This window comes from Carassius carassius, chromosome 31 (genome assembly GCF_963082965.1).
Source record: "Carassius carassius chromosome 31, fCarCar2.1, whole genome shotgun sequence".
Classification (NCBI taxonomy): domain Eukaryota; kingdom Metazoa; phylum Chordata; class Actinopteri; order Cypriniformes; family Cyprinidae; genus Carassius; species Carassius carassius.
In genome coordinates, this window is record NC_081785.1 from 11,408,936 (window position 1) to 11,429,485 (window position 20,550).

At 37.2% G+C, this 20,550-nt stretch overlaps 1 protein-coding gene across 3 annotated transcripts in view; it reads left to right on the plus strand.

Annotated features, from left to right (window-relative positions):
• The window catches only part of LOC132111558 (potassium voltage-gated channel subfamily H member 1-like), a 60,282-nt gene that overhangs the window by 6,862 nt on the left and 32,870 nt on the right, over positions 1 to 20,550 (plus strand). For all 3 annotated transcript variants that reach the window (XM_059518958.1, XM_059518960.1, XM_059518959.1), the window contains 2 exons: positions 2,727 to 3,119; positions 16,614 to 17,043. In XM_059518958.1, the coding sequence (XP_059374941.1) occupies positions 2,727 to 3,119; positions 16,614 to 17,043 (823 nt within the window). The remainder of the gene's footprint in view (positions 1 to 2,726; positions 3,120 to 16,613; positions 17,044 to 20,550) is intronic.

Genomic DNA, 20,550 nt, shown 5'->3' on the forward strand with positions numbered 1-20,550 from the left:
TTAATAAGATATATGGGGTGTTTTTGAATAGTTTAACAACCAAGGTCAGGAATTAACAGGACTGTGACAAAAGTGCCACCAAATGTGAAGAAAAGACCCAGAAATTTAAATGTGGCGCCAAAAATGCCCCATAATGAATTAATCTGTAACAAATGATACATTTTGTTTCATTCTATTCTAGGCCTAGCTAATTATACCAATATCACATAAAAGCTGTCATGCAATGGAGCTGCTACATTAGTTCTGTATCAGTTATTTAATCCATGGTGACAGTAGACAAAAAATAACAATATAATATGAACAACATAAACTGACTACTGTATATAATCTGCTCCAGCTAATCATTTGCAAAAAATATGTAAAGGGAGAATGTACAGTCCAGTGTATCAGATGACTACATAAATAAATAAGAGTTATTTACATTTTTTTTAATATATAGTTAATTGTAGAGATTGCAGGAAGACTGTTATACAGCGTTGTGATTGACAACAGTCATTATTCAGAAATATTTCAAAGTATTCCAGAGTCATGTACTAATAAATTATATATAAATAATAATAATAATAATAATAATGGTTATCTATCTATCTATCTATCTATCTATCTATCTATCTATCTATCTATCTATCTATCTATCTATCTATCTATCCATCCATCCATCCATCCATCCATCTATCTACAACCCGAATTCCGGAAAAGTTGGGACGTTTTTTAAATTTTAATAAAATGAAAACTAAAGGAATTTCAAATCACATGAGCCAATATTTTATTCACAATAGAACATAGATAACGTAGCAAATGTTTAAACTGAGAAATTTTACACTTTTATCCACTTAATTAGCTCATTTAAAATTTAATGCCTGCTACAGGTCTCAAAAAAGTTTGCACGGGGGCAACAAATGGCTAAAAAAGCAAGCAGTTTTGAAAAGATTCAGCTGGGAGAACATCTAGTGATTAATTAAGTTAATTGATATCAGGTCTGTAACATGATTAGCTATAAAAGCTTTGTCTTAGAGAAGCAGAGTCTCTCAGAAGTAAAGATGGGCAGAGGCTCTCCAATCTGTGAAAGACTGCGTAAAAAAATTGTGGAAAACTTTAAAAACAATCTTCCTCAACGTCAAATTGCAAAGGCTTTGCAAATCTCATCATCTACAGTGCATAACATCATGGAGAAATCTCTGTGCGTAAGGGACAAGGCCGGAGACCTTTATTGGATGCCCGTGGTCTTCGGGCTCTCAGACGACACTGCATCACTCAACGGCATGATTGTGTCAATGACATTACTAAATGGGCCCAGGAATACTTTCAGAAACCACTGTCGGTAAACACAATCCGCCGTGCCATCAGCAGATGCCAACTAAAGCTCTATCATGCAAAAAGGAAGCCATATGTGAACATGGTCCAGAAGCGCCGTCGTGTCCTGTGGGCCAAGGCTCATTTAAAATGGACTATTTCAAAGTGGAATAGTGTTTTATGGTCAGACGAGTCCAAATTTGACATTCTTGTTGGAAATCACGGACGCCGTGTCCTCCGGGCTAAAGAGGAGGGAGACCTTCCAGCATGTTATCAGCGTTCAGTTCAAAAGCCAGCATCTCTGATGGTATGGGGGTGCATAAGTGCATACGGTATGGGCAGCTTGCATGTTTTGGAAGGCTCTGTGAATGCTGAAAGGTATATAAAGGTTTTAGAGCAACATATGCTTCCCTCCAAACAACGTCTATTTCAGGGAAGGCCTTGTCTATTTCAGCAGGACAATGCAAAACCACATACTGCAGCTATAACAACAGCATGGCTTCGTCGTAGAAGAGTCCGGGTGCTAACCTGGCCTGCCTGCAGTCCAGATCTTTCACCTATAGAGAACATTTGGCGCATCATTAAACGAAAAATACGTCAAAGACGACCACAAACTCTTCAGCAGCTGGAAATCTATATAAGGCAAGAATGGGACCAAATTCCAACAGCAAAACTCCAGCAACTCATAGCCTCAATGCCCAGACGTCTTCAAAGAAAAGGAGATGCTACACCATGGTAAACATGCCCCGTCCCAACTATTTTGAGACCTGTAGCAGAAATCAAAATTGAAATGAGCTCATTTTGTTCATAAAATTGTAAACTTTCTCAGTTTAAACATTTGCTATATTATCTATGTTCTATTGTGAATAAAATATTGGCTCATGTGATTTGAAAGTCTTTTAGTTTTCATTTTATTAAAATTTAAAAAACGTCCCAACTTTTCCGGAATTCGGGTTGTATCTATCTATCTATCTATCTATCTATCTATCTATCTATCTATCTATCTATCTATCTATCTATCTATCTATCTATCTATCTATCTATCTATCTATATATCTATCTATCTATCTATCTATCTATCTATCTATCTATCTCTCTCTCTCTCTCTCTCTCTCTCTCTATATATATATATGTATATATTATTATTTTTTTTTTGTTTGCAGTGTATGTGTCCATTCATTCTTCATTAATATGTAATGGTAATATACATTTATTCTAGGATGGTTTATCCAAAATGTCTATTAAAAATGTATTGTAGTCAGTGACAAGGCTTCGTCTGTATCTGTTAAACAGACGAGATGAGATGTTTAACAGGATGGGATTTTTCTTTGAGGTGAGTCTCCTGTAAGCCGAGACGGATCATTGCTCGTCCTCTCCACTCAGATAAACAACCATCCCCTGCCCCTCTCTCTCTGTCTCTCTCTCACACACAGGTTCTCCAGCTGGGCTCAGAAATCCTGCCCCAGTACAAACAAGAGACGCCCAAGACCCCTCCTCACATCATCCTGCACTACTGTGCCTTTAAGACCACCTGGGACTGGGTCATCCTCATTCTCACCTTCTACACCGCCATCATGGTCCCCTACAATGTCTCATTCAAAACCAAGCAGAACAACATCACCTGGCTGGTTGTGGACAGCATTGTGGATGTGATCTTTTTGGTAGACATTGTACTGAATTTCCACACAACGTTCGTGGGCCCAGCCGGGGAAGTGATATCAGACCCCAAACTGATTCGCATGAATTACTTGAAAACCTGGTTTGTGATTGACCTGTTGTCCTGTCTGCCTTATGATGTCATCAACGCCTTTGAGAACGTGGATGAGGTAAGTACAATGTAAAAGTTTATTTACACACACACACACACACACACACACATGAAAAAAGATTAATAATCTATTATCAGATCGAAAATGTGTGTTATGCCATTGTTTTTATTCTGGTTTTCCAGTATGCTGAAGTTTATTACAATGTTTAAAGTAAGAAAATGTATATATATATATATATATATATATATATAGGAAGAGTTAAAATAAAGCAGCAGCCTACAATAATATCAGAGAGAGGAAAATATACTTTATGTAAGATGTGCCAAGTTAAGGAGTTTGCAAGGGAACGAAGATCATTTTTTTGATATGACAAATATAGCCAAGGTGAAATGCGTTATTTTTGTTACTCTATAGTGCCACATAGTGTCCTAGCATTACAGTGCAGTTGCAAAAATAGTGACTGTCTGCAAACAGGTTTCCCATACTGCCATTGGTCAGGCAAGCAGATAATCCTGCCCCAAACACATGGGGCAACCTGGATATTAGCATCACCTAGCATGGGGACCTGAATGAATTATCAGAACAGACAAAATATTTTACAATAAAAAACATGCAAAGGACAGGTGAAGTGGAAAACATTTTTGTCCCATGTGGGCCTGGTAATAGACATGCATAATGCATTTAAAAACAGAAAAACTGCTTTGCTGGCTCTCATTACAGAGAAACTTAGCTAGCATTGATGTTACAACTCACTAGTCTAGTGGAGATCTATATTTAGGGTCTGCTCGTAACTATCTTTAGATATTATTTTAAATGCACCAAGGGGAAGGACAGGAAAAAAATAAATAAAGCTAAATCCAATAGTATTTTTTACATACAGTAGGCACACTTTGTGATGAGACTTGATTGTTCCATATGTACCTCAAAACACCTGTTGAGAATGGCTATTAAACCTGCGTGTATCTTTACAAGTGGCAGTATAACAGCCCTGCAACATCAAACTGATCATTTGTCTGAGTACTTTGTGTGAGGGATAGTATTTGAGCTTGTAATGGAGCAAATCTTTGGTACTAATTAATATTGATCAGGGGGTGTGAGAGTGAAGCACACAAACCCTTTCATTGATCTCGGGTTAAGAGTTCATTTCCATGCTATCATATTTACACTTTGATTTTTTATTTAAAGCATTTGAGTGCTTTTGAGTAGAAGTAGAAGTTAGTTCTTTATTTGTGCACCTCACTTTAATTGTCTGTGTGTCCGTCTCTTTAGTTTGCTGGATATGGGTGATAGTATAGTAAAGTTGGGCACTGACTGAATCGATGGTGCATGATTCTCTGTGCTGGTGAGGTTGGAGTTGGTGTACTGGATGAAGCTTTTGCTCTGGATCAATCTCTGACCGTATAACGATATAAACTGAGCTGTCTGTCTGCATTTAATTGAACTCACAATCAATTTTCGTCACTGCACAGAGGATAACCAACCCCCCCCCCCCCCCCCCCCAATGTTAACTGCCGTCACACTCCACACCTGCATTCCACAGCATTCAACTATTATTTTTGCTTTAAGGGATTGTTCACCTGAAAATTAAAATTGGGTCAACATTTTAAAAAGGCGTTTTTGTTTCAAAGTGTCAAACCACTTCAGAAGGTGGTCTGCTTTCCAGACGAAACTGGACAAGTGTAAATTCATCAGGTTGTTGAAACCACATACAATATGTAAATTTTATTCCTCCCAAAATGTTAAAATAAATAAATATATACAGGTGCATCTAAAAAAAAATGTGAATATCATGGAAAAGATCTTTATTTTTTTTTATTTAATTTAAAAAAGCAAACTTTCTTTTATTCTAGATTCATTGCACACAAACTGAAATATTTCACGAGTTTGTTTTAATTCTGATGGTTATGACTTACAGCTTAGGAAAATTAAAAATTCAGTATCTCAAAAATTTGAATATTTTCTCAAAGATCAGTCAAAAAAGATTTACAAAACAGAAATGTTCAAGATCTCCAAAGCAGGTTTAATTATGCACTCAATTCTTGGTTGGGGCTTCTTTTGCATGAATTACTGCTTCAGTGTGTCGTGGTATGAGGCGATCAGCCTGTGGCACTGCTGAGGTGTTATTGAAGCCCAGGTTGCTTTGATAGCGGCCTTCATCTCCTCTGTATTGTTTGTCAGATGTTACATATCTTTCTCTTCACAATACTCTATAGATTCTCTGTGAGGTTCAGGTCAGGCATGTTGGCTGGCCAATCAAGCACATTAATATCATGGTCATCAAACTACTTGGAAGTGGTTTTGGCAATGTGGGCAGGTGCATAAGTCCTGCTGGAAAAGGAAATCAGCATCTCGATAAAGCTTGTCAGCAGATGGAAGCATAAATTGCTCCAAAGTCTCCTGCTAGATGGCTGCATTGACTTTGGACTTGATAAAATACAATGGAGCAACATCAGCAGAGGTCACCTGAACCAAATCATCTCTGACTTCAGAAACTTCACACTGGACTTTGTATTCTGTGCCTCTCCAGTCTTCCTCCAGACTCCAGTCCTTGATTTCCAAATGAAATGCTAAATTTAAACTTTCATCTGAAAAGAGGACTGTGGATCACTGAGCTACAGTCCAGTTCTTTTTCTCCTCACCCGAAGGGTGAAATAGTTCTGACGTATTTTCTGGTTCAGGAGTGGCTTGGTTCTAGGAATGTGACAACTGTAGCCCTTTTCCTGATCACGTCTGAGTGTGGTGACTCTTGATGCGCTTACTCCAGCTTCAGTCCGGTGAAGCTCTCCCAAGTTCTTGAATTCATGGAAATGTTCGTTTTCTTCAGGAATACAGAAACAGCTGTGTCATAGCACTCACAGAATCCTGGCTAAACGAGGAGGTCTTGGATAATGGCCTGTGTGTTGATGGTTTTGGTATACCATTTTGCCTCGGTCAGGAGTGCAGAAATCACAGGTAAATCCCGCGGTGGGGGTGTGTGCCTCTATGTCAACAAGCGATATTGTACTGCGGCGATCTGTACACCCGACATTGAATTATTGCCAGTTTCCCTTCATCCATTTTTTTTCCCATGGGAATTTCCACAAATTTTTATGACGGTTGTGTACATTAATCCGAAAGCTAACGACGTCATTGCATCGAACATTGTATCGAACATTGTATCTGATGTTGTTCAAGGACTTCAGAATATTTCACCAGAGGTGCCGAATTTTATTTTGGGAGATTTTAATCATGTGTCACTTAAAAAGACCCCGCCAAATTTCTATCAATACATCACATGCCCAACAAGACAAAATAAGATGCTGGATCTCTGTTATGGGAATATAAAGGGGGCATATAAGTCTGTACCATTGTCAGCACTGGGATCTGCTGACCCCAATTGTGTGCAGCTCCTTCCTATATATAGACCCTTATTCAAGAGAGACAAACCTCAGATGAGAGAAGTCATAATGTGGTCCGAAGACTCTATCGCCCGTCTGCAAAGGTGTTTCGATTGTACGGATTGGGAGTTGTTCAAGGACTCTTGTGAACATATTGACGAACTCACTGATGTTGTTTGTTCCTATATAACCTTTTGTGAGGATATGATTGTGCCTGCATATAAATTTAAGGTTTTCCTAAATACTAAACCATGGATGTCAAAATCAGTCTAAACAAGTTTGCAGAACAAAAAGCTAGCCTACAATCAGGGGGAAGGTTTAGAGAGGGCAATAGCGAGGAAGGAGGTTAGAATGGAGATCCTTAAAGCTAAGCAAGCATACAAAGTTAAGTTAGAAAATAATATGGCAGACAATAATTTAGGCTCAGCTTGGTGTGGTATGAAGAAAATTGTGGGATTACAGCATAATGTGAAAAAGAGCACTTTGTGTATTGATGGTTTTAGATCAAATGATGACCTTTCAAATGCTCTTAATAGGTTTTATTCAAGATTTGAAAGTTTTGATTTTAAAGATGAAGTAGAAGAATTGCGATACCTGTGTAAGGATGATTCCCACATAGTCTTAGAACAGGCAGCAGTGGAGGACATTTTTCTCTCCACTAAGGTGAATAAGAGTCCTGGCCCAGACTACATATGTGGAAGAATATTAAAGCACTGTGCAAAGCAGTTAACTTCAATATTTTCTGATATTTTTAATTGGTAACTACGGGAACAGAAGGTACCTAGCCTGTGGAAAAAGTCTACTATTACTCCTGTTCCCAAATGGAATAACCCTAAAGTGTTAAATGATCTGAGACCAGTTGCCCTCACCTCCTTAGTAATGAAATAATTTGAGAAATTGGACTTTTTAACTAACAGAATGCAGAGGGTAAAAGTGAATGGTAGCTTCTCAGATGTATTATATTTATCCACATGATCCCATCAAGGCAGTGTTCTTTCACCGTTACTATATATTTTGTACACCAATATGTGTCAAAGCTTACATGAAAACAGGATATTTATTAAGTTTGCGGATGACACAGTGATAGTGAGCCTGCTATGTTGTGGATGATTTTGTGACCTGGTGTGATGATTCTTATCTAAAGTTAAATATTACTAAAACAAAAGACATGATAATTGATTTTAGAACACACACTGTTGATCACTTCACTACTACTATCAAAGGACAGGTTGTGGATCGTGCAGAGAGTTATAAATATCTTGGCACAGTCATAGGGCCCTATTTTATCGATCTAAACACAAAGTGTAAAGCGCACAGCGCAGGTGCACTCAGGGCGTGTCCAAATCCACTTTTGCTATTTTAATGACGGAAAAACAGTTGGCATGCCTGGGCGCATGGTCTAAACGGGTTTTCCCTATCCTAGTAATGGGTGTTTTTTGGGTGTAACGTGCAATAAACCAATCAGAGTCTCGTCTTCCATTTTCTTTAAGAGTCAGTTGCGCTCGTGCCATGACGTATTTGCTTTTTACACAGCGGAATTTGGCAAGCAACGACAGAACGCGTCTCCGACTCCGAGATGAAACAGAGCTGCTCGTGTGCGAGCAAACAGATAGCCTAATTCTGATACATGCGATGACTATCCATTATGACATGTAGGCATTTTTATATATGTATATATATATATAATTAGCCTACAAAAAAATCGTATGCATTGCAATCCTTTAATTTTTAAAATTTGGCATGTTTGTGTGCTTCTGTGCGTCCCTGTGTTTAACAAGCAGCGTGTTCGATCTTTAAATAACAAAGAAAAAACATTGTTCCAGACTTTAGACCAGGTTTGAGCTGGTCTATGGCGCAGTCTATTTTCAGCTCCTTAAAATTGCATTTGCGCCAGCAATGCGCCTTGAACACACCTCTTTTTTAGACCAACACGCCCATGGGCGCAAAAATGAGCGCAAATGCATTTGCTAATTAAACAACATGGCGCTGGACGGGAAAATGCGAAACAGCGCCGGACTGAAACTAGCAAACACACTTGCGCTGCGCCTTGCGCCGCATTGTTCTGGGTGTATGATAGGGCCCATAAACTCGAAACTGTAATTTGAGTTGAATTGTGAAATGGTCTGCAAAAAGGGTCATCAACGCTTGAGTTGCCTTAGGAAACTTGCTAAATTTAACATTGATAGACACATGCTGACTTTGTTTTACTGTGCTTTTATTGTTTCTGTTCTGTCGTTTTCCATTGTGGTGTGATGTGGAAGCATGTCAGTGAAGAATAAGAATTTCTTAAACCAAATTGTTAAATGGGCGAGTAGGATAATTGGAGTAAATTAACGGAATTTGGGAAATATTTATACAAATCAGCTCTACCGGAAAACAAGTGTTGTCTTGAATGATCGGTCGCATCCCTTAAGGAATGACTTTCAGTTACTTCCCTCTGGTCGTCGGTTTGTGCTCTTGAGATGGAAGACTAGACGGTACAGAAATACTTTTGTTCCAGTGGCAATTGAAATTTTAAATAATATGAGTAAGATAAATGTTTTAGTATTTTATAGTTAATTTGGATAGAGGATGTGTATGTGTCATGGTGCAGCCTGTTTTATGTCTGTTTTATGTTTTCTCTGTTTTATTTTGGATGACCGAATTCTTCTTTTATCTGCAAAACAAATTTAACTGCCAGTATGAAATAAGGATACCTTGACCTTGACCTTGGATCAGCTTTTCCTGACAATCTTCCCAAGGCTGTGGTCATCCCTGTTGCTTGTGCACCTTTTTCTACCACACTTTTTCCTTCCAGTCAACTTTCTATGAATATATTTTGATACAGCACTCTGTGAACAGCCAGTCCTTTCAGGAATTACCTTCTGTGGCTTACCTTCCTTGTGGAGGGTGTTGATGATTGTCTTCTGGACAACTGTCAAGTCAGTAATCTTTCCCATAATTGTGGTTGCATGTTCTAAACTAGACCAAGAGGTACCTAGTATTTATACTCAAAATTAATCAAACTAATCAAGCTCAAAATGTAATATTCACTTTTTTTGAGATACTGAATTTTTAATTTTCCTAAGCTGTAAGTCGTAAGCATCAGAATTAAAACAAAACAAACTTTGTGTGCAATGAACCTAGAATATAAGAAAGTTTGCTTTTTTGAATTAAATTACAAAAAATAAAGAACTTTTCCATGATATTCTAATTGTTTGAGATGCATTTTTAGCATCGCTAACTGCTGCAAATGGAACTGAAAGGTAGCAGACGATCAACAAACAATCATCTACATTAAAAGTAGTGAGACTAACTTTTCTTACCAGTGCTTACCAGCCGCGCTCTCTACTCTTGCGGTCTTTGAACTTAAAATTAGCTGATGATGAATAAAATACAGCACATATCTGTTGCTTTTGTTGCTTTCGTGTTGTTTTGAATCACACTGACTTAAATTTTTTGGATAAAACCAGGTGAAATATGTTTTTAAATCTGAAAAGAAAGTCATAGATTTTTGGAACAATATGAGGTTGAGTAAACAATTTAACAATTTAAATAGGTTATATATATATATATATTAGTGGTGGGCCGTTATCGGCGTTAACGTGCTGCGTTAACGTGAGACTCTTATCGGGCGATAAAAAAAATATCGCCGTTAATCTATTCTCAAAGTTGGGTTGGGAGCTGGGTCTATACTAAGCAAGCTATGATGACTTTCACCTTGATATTTTATATAACCGACTGGCTGAGGCCAGCCTAAAAAGATGATCAGGACAGTTGACCGGCCACTGCTGCGCATCGTCACGAAAGCTTATCTTTTTCACGTGTTTTTAAGCCATACCGCTTGTCGATTTAAACATTAAAGCATCCAAAAACAAGACGCGGAAAAGCTGAACAGAGTAGCTGGTTACTCGCGCGCTGTATTCGGTGCGCACGAGAGAGAGAGCCAGGTATCACGGACAGCGACACTGAACCGAGCTCTCTTCTGTGAAGTTTTCCTCGAAGTCCCTCCTGCACCTGAACGAACAAATACAAATCGCAGTTTGAACAAACAAAAAGATGTGAAAGAGCCCAATTTAGTACTCGCGGTGTTCTGGTGTTCAGTGCTCATGCAGAGAAAGGCGTCTCAAAACACTTGAACACCGAACTTGCTTATTTTTGCTCTTGTGCCGACAAATACATACAAAATATGTAAAAATATCCACCTTGGAAATTATGCTAGAAAAAACTGTCAGTTATTTCTTAAGTGAAAGTAAACAGTTGAGGAAAAAAATGGGATGTGTATTATATTGGATGCGTTCATCGTCTCTTAAAGTGACCGCGTCTAATTTAGCTACTGGCTGCTGTAATGTTCATCCAAGAAAATGAAAATGAAAATCACTCACTGCTCTTGACTGAATTACTTTGTAGTTTTAACAGTCAAACCAAAAATTATTCAGACACCAGATATAATTTTTTATTATATATAGCAAAACTGTAATAATGTGAGAAATGTTGAAGGTGTCTGAATAAATGTAGGTTTGACTGTATATTTCATTTTTACATTGAAGACTATCCAGTGCTATTTTACATTTAATTATTTGGTTTCTGTACCTTGACACCTACAAACTTGACCAAAACTTAAACATTGTGTAAATAGCACAAATAAATAAAAATAAACAAACTTACAAATTAAACAATTTCAAACAGGGCCCACTGGTACAACCTTCACCGGGTCCCCGCTGACCCGAGCTACGGCCCTGCTCACGCCTCTTTCACACATACTCCGTCTGCAGTGCGTATGCAGTCCGTGTGCGTTACGTATGTGGTGCAGCACGGACTTGATGTGCTTTCACACAGGATGCGTTTGCAGTTTGCTACTCGGTACGTAAACGATCGCTGCACTGCTGCAGACGCAACACTCCTGGAACGCAACTGGAATCCGTTAACATGGGTGCGTAAAAAAATATGCAACGCATACGCACTGCAGACAGAGTATGTGTGAAACAGGCGTAAGATTGTTTGCACCTTGTGCAATGTGGAATTAGTTTACAGCTTTTTCAAGCACTTTGTGATGCATTTTGGAAACAGGAGATGAGCCCCTTTTCTAATGCACCACCTAGCTTGATAAACCCCTTCTCAAAGACTTACTGTTTGTCAATTTTATTTGGGTAACACGCATATTCTGAATGCCTTCGGCAGAATTCGAATGAACCATTTTAATCTAGATTAATCTATCGATCACAGTGAGATTAATCTAGATTAAAAAATTTTACATATGCCCACCACTAATATATATATATATATATATATATATATATATATATATATATATATATATATATAATTGCTGTGATTCCCAGTGAAACACACACACACACACACACACACACACACACTCGCATACTGTAAGTCAAGTTACAAATGAATATGATACCAGCACATTCACCCACTCAGACATTCTTCCTCCCCACTTCCCCTGTGTTGTGCACAAACACACTTGCACATATGCAGGATCCGAGCTTTCATCTTGCCCCTGGGCATATGGCTTTCCAGAGGGGGTGTCAGCAGCAGTTTACCGTGATCAGCTACATCAAGCTCATCAGATCAGTCTGTGCACACTGCCGGGCAGGAAACACACTAGGTTAAGGTGAACCTTAACAAAACATTTGTTACTTTACAGCAAGAAAGCATTCGAAAAAAAAGGCAAATACAACATTTGGGTGGTTAGAATAAAAAAGGAGCATTGGACAATTTTATTTTAGTTGAACTTATAGTTTTCATTTCCTGATAAAGACAAAAAGAGGATGTATTGCATTAGCTTAAGAAAATGAAATGCAAAAATTTACATTTGATTATAACTGATCAACACTAATGATCAAGGCTTTGGGGTTGATTTGTCATGTTATTGAAAGAAGGCTCTTATGCTCACTAAGGCTGTATTTATTTGATTAAAATACCTTTAAAACAGTAATATGTGAAATAAAAATACAAAAAACTGAGTTCTGTTTTAATATATTTTTGAAAAGTCATTTATTCCTGAGATGGCAAAGCTGAATTTTCAGTAGTCATTATTCCAGTCTTCAGTGTCACATGATAATTCAGAAATCATTCTAATATGCTTAAGAAACATTTATTATTATTGTCAATGTTAAAAACAGTTGTGCTGCTTAATATTTTTGTACAAACAATGATAATTTTTTTTTCAGGATTCTTAGATGAATAGAAAGTATAAAAGAACAGAATTTAATTGAAATATATTATTTTGTAACAATATAAAATATCCTTACCCTCAATTGATCAATTTAATGCATCTTTTGAATAAAAACTATTAATTTCTTTCTTTCTAAATAAATAAATCTTACTGACCCTAAACTTTTAAATGATAGTTCATGTATTTTGTGTTTTTGCGCTGCCATAGGGAATGATGGGAAATGTAGTTTTGCCAAACAAGTCTGTTAACTCATAAAATGCCTAAATGAGCAGAATAGTCATTATCACAATCTTAATATGAATAATATATTTGAGCCTTCCATCATAATTCTTTTATTAACATGCAACCAACGCTTGAAGAAAATCCACAGCTTCTCATGGGTTATTATGATATTGTGGTGCCATTAATGATTGTTCATAAATACATCATTATTTCAACATATCCTAAAGGCAGCATTAGATCTGCTTTCCAGATTATTTGTATGCTGAAATTGCTTGGATGGGAAGTGTGCATCTATGTTTAAAGGTACAATTTGTAAGATATTTGCAGTAAAATATCCAAAAACCACTAGGCTAGTGTTCTGTCCAGCTGATTACTAATAATATCTCTAATGTTTTCAAATACTTGTAAATCATGAGAAAATTCCCATTTTAAACAGTGACATGGGGCAGTGCAGTGGCCTGTCAATGACGTTAGTTACCCTTTGTTACTGCCTTTACTGACGTAGAAACCACATGACAACAGGGTCGTGGAAAAATGCAGAAAGTAGCTTCGCGACAAACTTCAACTAGAAAGAGATGCCGAACTCGCTTGTGTTTTACTCGACAGGTGAGTTGTTTTGATTCGTATCTTACAGAAAACGTATGTTATTATAATGATCAACAAGATTAGCATTATGGGGCATACACGGCAAACTCGGGGCATCGCATCTCTAGACCCGCGCGAGGACGCTTCTGATCCATAGTCTGATCACGTCTTTGCATTGACTTTGTATGTAATCTACTTGCGCAAATTGTTGAACTCGCGTTAAGTCCATGATTTATCTTTTTGTCTGATTGATGGCCGTCAGCGGTTGGGTAAAAGACAACAAATCCCATCATTCCACGCTCTTTCTTAGCGTCATCAAACCACACGATTGTTATTGTTTTGGTAGTGTGCCCTCTAGTGGCAGGTCCTACAACCTGTACCTTTAAGTTAACAATGTCACAAACTATGTCAAAAACACTATGGCATATTATCTTATCATATTATCTTATTACATACTGTCCATTGTCCATTTCCATCGGCAAATGACACACAGGATATACTTTTAGAATAAGATAATACAAATTGAAATGCAATCACTATTTCTTTCTCTCAAAGGACAAACACAAGGACCAGGCTTACATGCACACACACATTGCTCTGTTCCGTTAGCTGGAACAGGTGCATATTGTTATGGCCCACAGGGAGAGCTGTGTGGTTTGTAATAATCAAAATCCTCCTCAGGCGTTTCATTTCAAAACTTTTGTTTGCATAATTATCTTACATTGCATAATTCTTGTCTGATTTCACAGAGACATCTGTCATTGTTTCACATTGCCTTTGCAGGGGAAGCTTGATTATTAACGTCTGCGATGCTTGTGATCTCACTAACAGGCCAGGCTCTGCTTTTTCACTCTTGATTCAAAGCGCCATGCTTTTGTTTGCAGTAACTGTTCACATATTCTTCTGTTGACCATTGTCATTCTCTTTTGTGTTTTTTCCTCCTCATCCCTCTTTCTTTTTGCATGTCCCTTGCACTGCCTATGTTTGTTGTGGGCCAATGAAGAACTGGAATCATCGAGCTGTCACTCAAGTAGGCCTTTCATCTCAAAACTCGGCATTTGATTGATATACTGTGCCTCAGGGTATCAATAAGACATTGATGTAAACCAAAACAGTATTACACCTTAGTTTATTATATCATGTTTCTAATCAAATCATTCAGAATCTTTTTTATGAATTTTTGTAATTTGTTTGGTGTGTATTAAACTATCGTCTGTGTGTGTGTGTGTCAGTGTTTGTAACTCAATGGATGTGTTGATTGGTATGTAAGGATGTTTAAAGGAATATTTCACTCAAAAAAAATAAAAAAAATAAATAAAAAATAAAAATAAACTCTTGTTGTTCCAACCCTATTTGCAATCTCTTGCTGTCAGTGGAACTTTTCCCGCCACTCCGTTTTAAACATACTTGTACAAAGGTTTAAGGATGGAAAGGAAGAGGACGAGGGGTCGGCTTGACTGCTGACATTTTTATTTAAGGAATAACTGATCTCTACGGTATCACTCACACCGGCAACAACAAAACTAGACAGACTTCCGGGTTGCGGCTTCCGGTTCGTGCGGGCGTCAGCAGTCCTTCTCTCTCTTCTACTCCCGTTTTCCCTGGCGTTAAATACTCTCTCCACGCCAATTACTGAAACAAGAGACAGGTGTGGATTATTTCCGTTCAACCCGCTCACTCACCATTCGTCTCCCGACTCTCTCTCCCGCTGCAGGCTTCGCTAAACCACGCCTCCGCCTCCACAATACTTAATGGTGACATCATCTGTTAAGCACGACATAGACCAAAAAGCACCATAAAAGTAGTCCATATTATTTATTACTGGTCATCTGAAGTCAAATTAAAACTTTGTGTGTAAAACACAAAATAAGCAGTTATTTAGACTAGATTATTGATTCTGTGAGTTGAACTCATCAATAAATTGTTCAAAACGGTTTAACAACCAAGTCAACCATTTCATTGAAAAGAACTGGCTCAAAAGAATCATTTATTCACTGATCTGGTTCTTGAGTTCATCTAAATCAGAACATAGTTTGTAGTGGCTTTTTTGGTATTTGGTAATTTCAGAATTTAAAATAAAACTGCATGTAAACTCTAAAGTATACAACTGCATACAGGTTTGGGATGACATGAGGGTGAGTAAATATTGACAGAATTTTCATTTTTGTAATAACTATCCCTTTAATAAAGATTTCATGCACACTGACTGGAATTACTGTAATATCACAAAGCAGCAGCACAAATACTATGCAAAATGTTTTTTCCCCCCCAAAATGTCCTTTTTATTTTTTCAATAAAGTTAAATGGCTAGAAAGAAGCTTAATTGCTTTTCAGTGTCTCTTCGAAGAGAACTGAAGAAATCACTAGACGTGTTGTAATTTGTATTTGTAATAACTAAATCCATGGAGAAAATAATATTCTTATTCGTGATCTGAAAGAGTGTGTAAAAAATAAAAATGCTCACATAAACAGAGTGTAGGGATGCATGGTGATTTTGGCTTGAATATTTAAAACCGATATTATACATATTTAATATTATTGTTGTGGCAAGCAAGTCTCTAGTGTATTGTGTAATGTGTATTGATGTTCTTGTGTATAGTATGTTTGATTGGCGTGCAGTGTACTCAAGAAAGCTGTTTTATTTATGAACATGCACTCATAGTTCACCCAGTAAAGAATATATAATATATAAAGGAAAATTTCAACCAAATTTCAAAATTAAGTCATCAGTACAACTAGTGGTGGCTCATCCCCTGTTCTGTTTCTCAGAATAATGATTGCAATAACTCTGGTGACAATAAATAATAGGGGAAAGAAAATAGAGAAAAACCATGCTTTGACAACACAGAAGTACACTTTTAAGATTGTACACTTAGGTTATTTTTAAATCTATTCCAGCATGTTTGTTCAGATCTGAGGAGTTCTATTTTCTGGCTGCTCAGGTGCTGTTGCAGCTCTCTGTATTGTTGATTTCAGACGGCTGGCTTGGCAGACACCTGTGCACATTTATAAATGCAGAGAATCTGTGCTAAGACAGACAATGCACTTTGTTTAGACTCAAGAAAAAGTGTTTGTAGAATTACTTCGGCTTATAATGTTTGTATTTGATGGATGGATGGACGAAAACATATCAGCACACGTTTGAATGATTATGCTGTATGTATAACTCTCTCTATCTCTCTGTCTCTCCTTCAGGGTATCAGTAGCTTGTTTAGTTCGCTGAAGGTGGTTCGGTTGTTGCGTCTGGGCCGGGTGGCTCGCAAACTAGATCACTACATTGAATACGGTGCGGCTGTTTTGGTTCTGCTAGTTTGTGTGTTTGGGCTGGCGGCCCATTGGCTGGCCTGCATCTGGTACAGTATTGGAGACTATGAGGTGATTGATGAGGATCATAACACAGTACGTACATACAGCTGGCTTTATATGCTGGGTGAGACCATCGGGTCACCCTATCGCTTCAACACCAGTGGGACGGGAAGATGGGAAGGTGGACCTACAAAAGATTCTGTCTACATTACGGCTCTGTACTTCACCATGACCAGCCTGACCAGTATTGGCTTTGGAAACATCGCTCCCACCACAGATGGGGAGAAGATCTTCGCCGTGGCCATGATGATGATTGGATGTGAGTTGAAAAGCTTTATTTATTTCTAAACTAGAGTGAAAACTGTACAACTAAGTCAGCAAGCAAGTTCAGGCCTCGGCAATAACAGTGTTTTAGGCCAGCTGACAGAACTGTTCTACATTTTATCATTATTTGCATGCATGTTTATGCCTTGCAAATGTAATCATGTTTTTTTTCTGTGACATTTGGGTGCAAAATCTGCTTGACAACTTTTTGTGAAACTGGCCAATATAGAAAAAGTTTTTAGCTACAGGTCAAAAAGGATGTTGCCATCCATTTCTGATCACATTACCACCTCGATTGTGTTTTGATTCATTTGTGACCATTTTTGGTAACTTAGACAGCTACCTTTAATTAAGTTGGCTTGAGAAAGCCAACTTACTGAAATCCTATTTAAACTTATTATTCTTCTTCTTTTTATTATTCTTCTGACCCAAAATTTTGCAACTCTAACTCCTCCTAGAGCTTTAACTCTACAAACTCCAAACTCGGGTCAACTTTCAGACTGTTTTGACTTGGTGTGCTATATCTTTTCAGACTGATTTTACTTTCAGTTTTCTTAAAAATTATAAAAAACCCCATAGACTTACATTGCAAAGAGCTCAAATTGAGCCAAGACTAGGGTGGCCCATTAGTGCACAAGCCAAAAATTCAAATCTAAACTCCCGGAAGCACTAGACTCAATTAAACTACCATTCTATGTCTATCTGTCTATCTATCTATCTATCTATCTATCTATCTATCTATCTATCTATCTATCTATCTATCTATCCTAGCAACATGCTAATGTTAGAAACATGCTATTCAAATGTTAATCATGCTAGAAAACATGTTAACGACATGCTAGTCACATGCTAGTCATGCTAGAAACATGCTAACAACATGCTAGTCGCATGTTAGTCATGCTAGAAACATGCTAGCAACATGCTAATCATGCTAGAAACATGCTAGTCACATGATAATCATGCTAGAAACATGCTAGCAACATGCTAATCATGCTAGAAACATGCTAGTCGAAGGATAATCATGCTAGAAATATAATAGCAACATGCTAGTCATGGTAACAACATGCTAGAAACATACTAGTCGCATGCTAATGATGCTAGAAACATGTTAGCAAACATGCTAATCATGCTAGAAACATGCTAGCAACATGCTAGTCGTATGCTTATCATGCTAGAAACATGCTAGCGACATGCTAATCATGCTAGAAACATGATAGTCGCATGTTAATTAATGCTAGAAACATGCTAGCGACATGCTAACAACATGCTATTCATGCTAGAAACATACTAGTCACATGCTAATCATGCTAGAAACATCCTAGCAACATGCTAGTCGAATGCTAATCATGCTAGAAATATACTAGCAACATGCTAGTTATGATAACAATATGCTAGCAACATGCTATTCGCATGCTAATCATGCTAGAAACATGCTAGCAACATGCTAGTCGCATGCTAGTCATGCTAGAAACATGCTAGCAACATGCTAGTCATGCTAACAAAGTGCTAGTAATTTGCTAATCATGCTAGAAACATGCTAGCAACATGCTAGCAGCATTATAATAATGCTAAAACATGCTAGAAACATGGTAGCCCCATGCTAGTTATGTTAACAACATGCTATTCGTATACTAATCATGCTAGAAACATGCTAGCAACATGCTAGTCGCATGCTAGTCATGCTAGAAACATGGTAGCGACATGTTAGTCATGCTAACAACATGCTAGTAACTTGCTAATCATGCTAGAAACATGCTAGAAACATGCTAGAAACATGCTAGCAGCATGTTAATCATGCTAGAAAAATGATAGCGACATGCTAGTCATGCTAACAACATGCTAGCAACATGCTAATCATGCTAGCAACATGCTAGTCGCATGCATTCTTTCTTTTGAACTAATCTATCTATCATTCTTTCTTTTGAACTAATCTATATCATTCTTTCTAACTAATCTATCTGTCATTCTTTCTAACTAATATATCTTTCTTTCTTTCAACAAATCTATCAATCTAACTTTAAACTATAAACTTCTAACTTCTTTAAACTTCTTCAAACTTTCTGGTCAGGCTTTCTCTAGCCAACTTGTCTCAACAAATGTTTTTTCTAGTTTGGATCTGTTAGTGATCAGTGATTAGTTACAAAGACAGATGAGAGACATAATGGAGCGTTGACTCTAGAGATGATGCCTGCGGGGTCATCCACGGCGGGGCTCTCGCAGATCACACTGCCATTGAGCTGTGATTCACCACTCAGAGGAAAATGAGTCAGTTCCATTATATGTGCTATTAAACATGACCAGCTGCCAACACACTGTTATTTATATGGTGGAACTCCCTCATGAGAGGCTTATTTTCTGAGTAAACATACATATGCTTTCTGGGCAAACAGTCATACAGTACAGAACATCATTAGCTTCAGAGGTGGGATCTAGAATTATTTGTATGTGAGATAGGCAAAACAATTGAAATTAATTAGCTAAAACTTTTTAAAGTAGCATGAAGCCGTTTCGTCACAAGAAAGGATAGTCTAGATTGATTTGGATCATTCATTGTACATTCTAATTTCTTGTATATGTTCATTTAAATTACTTTCACCATCATTCAACTTTACATAGTAAGTCTTTAAAAACACTGATCATTTAAATGTAATCCTTAGCAAATGTTAAAATGAATATCCATTTTTCATACAATCAATGTTGCGATTCACTTTAAATAAACGACTGATTTTAGTTTTTAGTGCAAATTATCTGGTAACACTTTACAATAAAGTTGCATTTGTTAACATAAGTAAACTACATTAGTTAACACAAATGATCAATAAATAATAATAATATAATAAAAATAATGTTAATTCCAACATTTACTAAAATTAACATAAAACTTGAATCTGTTCATTTTATTTAGTGGACCTCAGTTAACATGAACTAACAGTGAACAGCTGTTTTTTTTATTAACTAATGTGAACAAAGATGAATAAATGTAGCAAATGTATCGCTCATTGTTATATAATATTAATTTATTTCCCATTAACTAATGGGACCTTATTTATAAAGTGTTATCAAATATTTAGACACAAGAGTCAGTTAGAGTCAGTTTGAGTTCTGTGGAATCATATTATTTCTATAATTATAACGTGCAGATTATCTGCAAGGAAATAATATCACATAATTACACATAAAGAAAAGTTTTAAATGTAAATACATGAAGCAATGAGGCTCGCAGGCATTTCTTTTGAGCTGTGAAGTATCAGTTCAAGTGCCAAACTGTTCTTGTAGCTCATGTCACGTTGCATTACATAATAGTCTAAGTCATGTTTTATGCTCATTTAACAACAGTTAATGAAAATGTGCTTCAAGGCTATGTGAACTTAAAGTGCATTTCAGAATTTCTGAAGTCCGCTGATGTTTCACAATGTTTATAGTTACAGTTTAAATCAGCGCTGAGTGTAAACACTTAATTGGAGCACCGTTTGCATAATTCTCAAGGGCTTTATTCCACAAT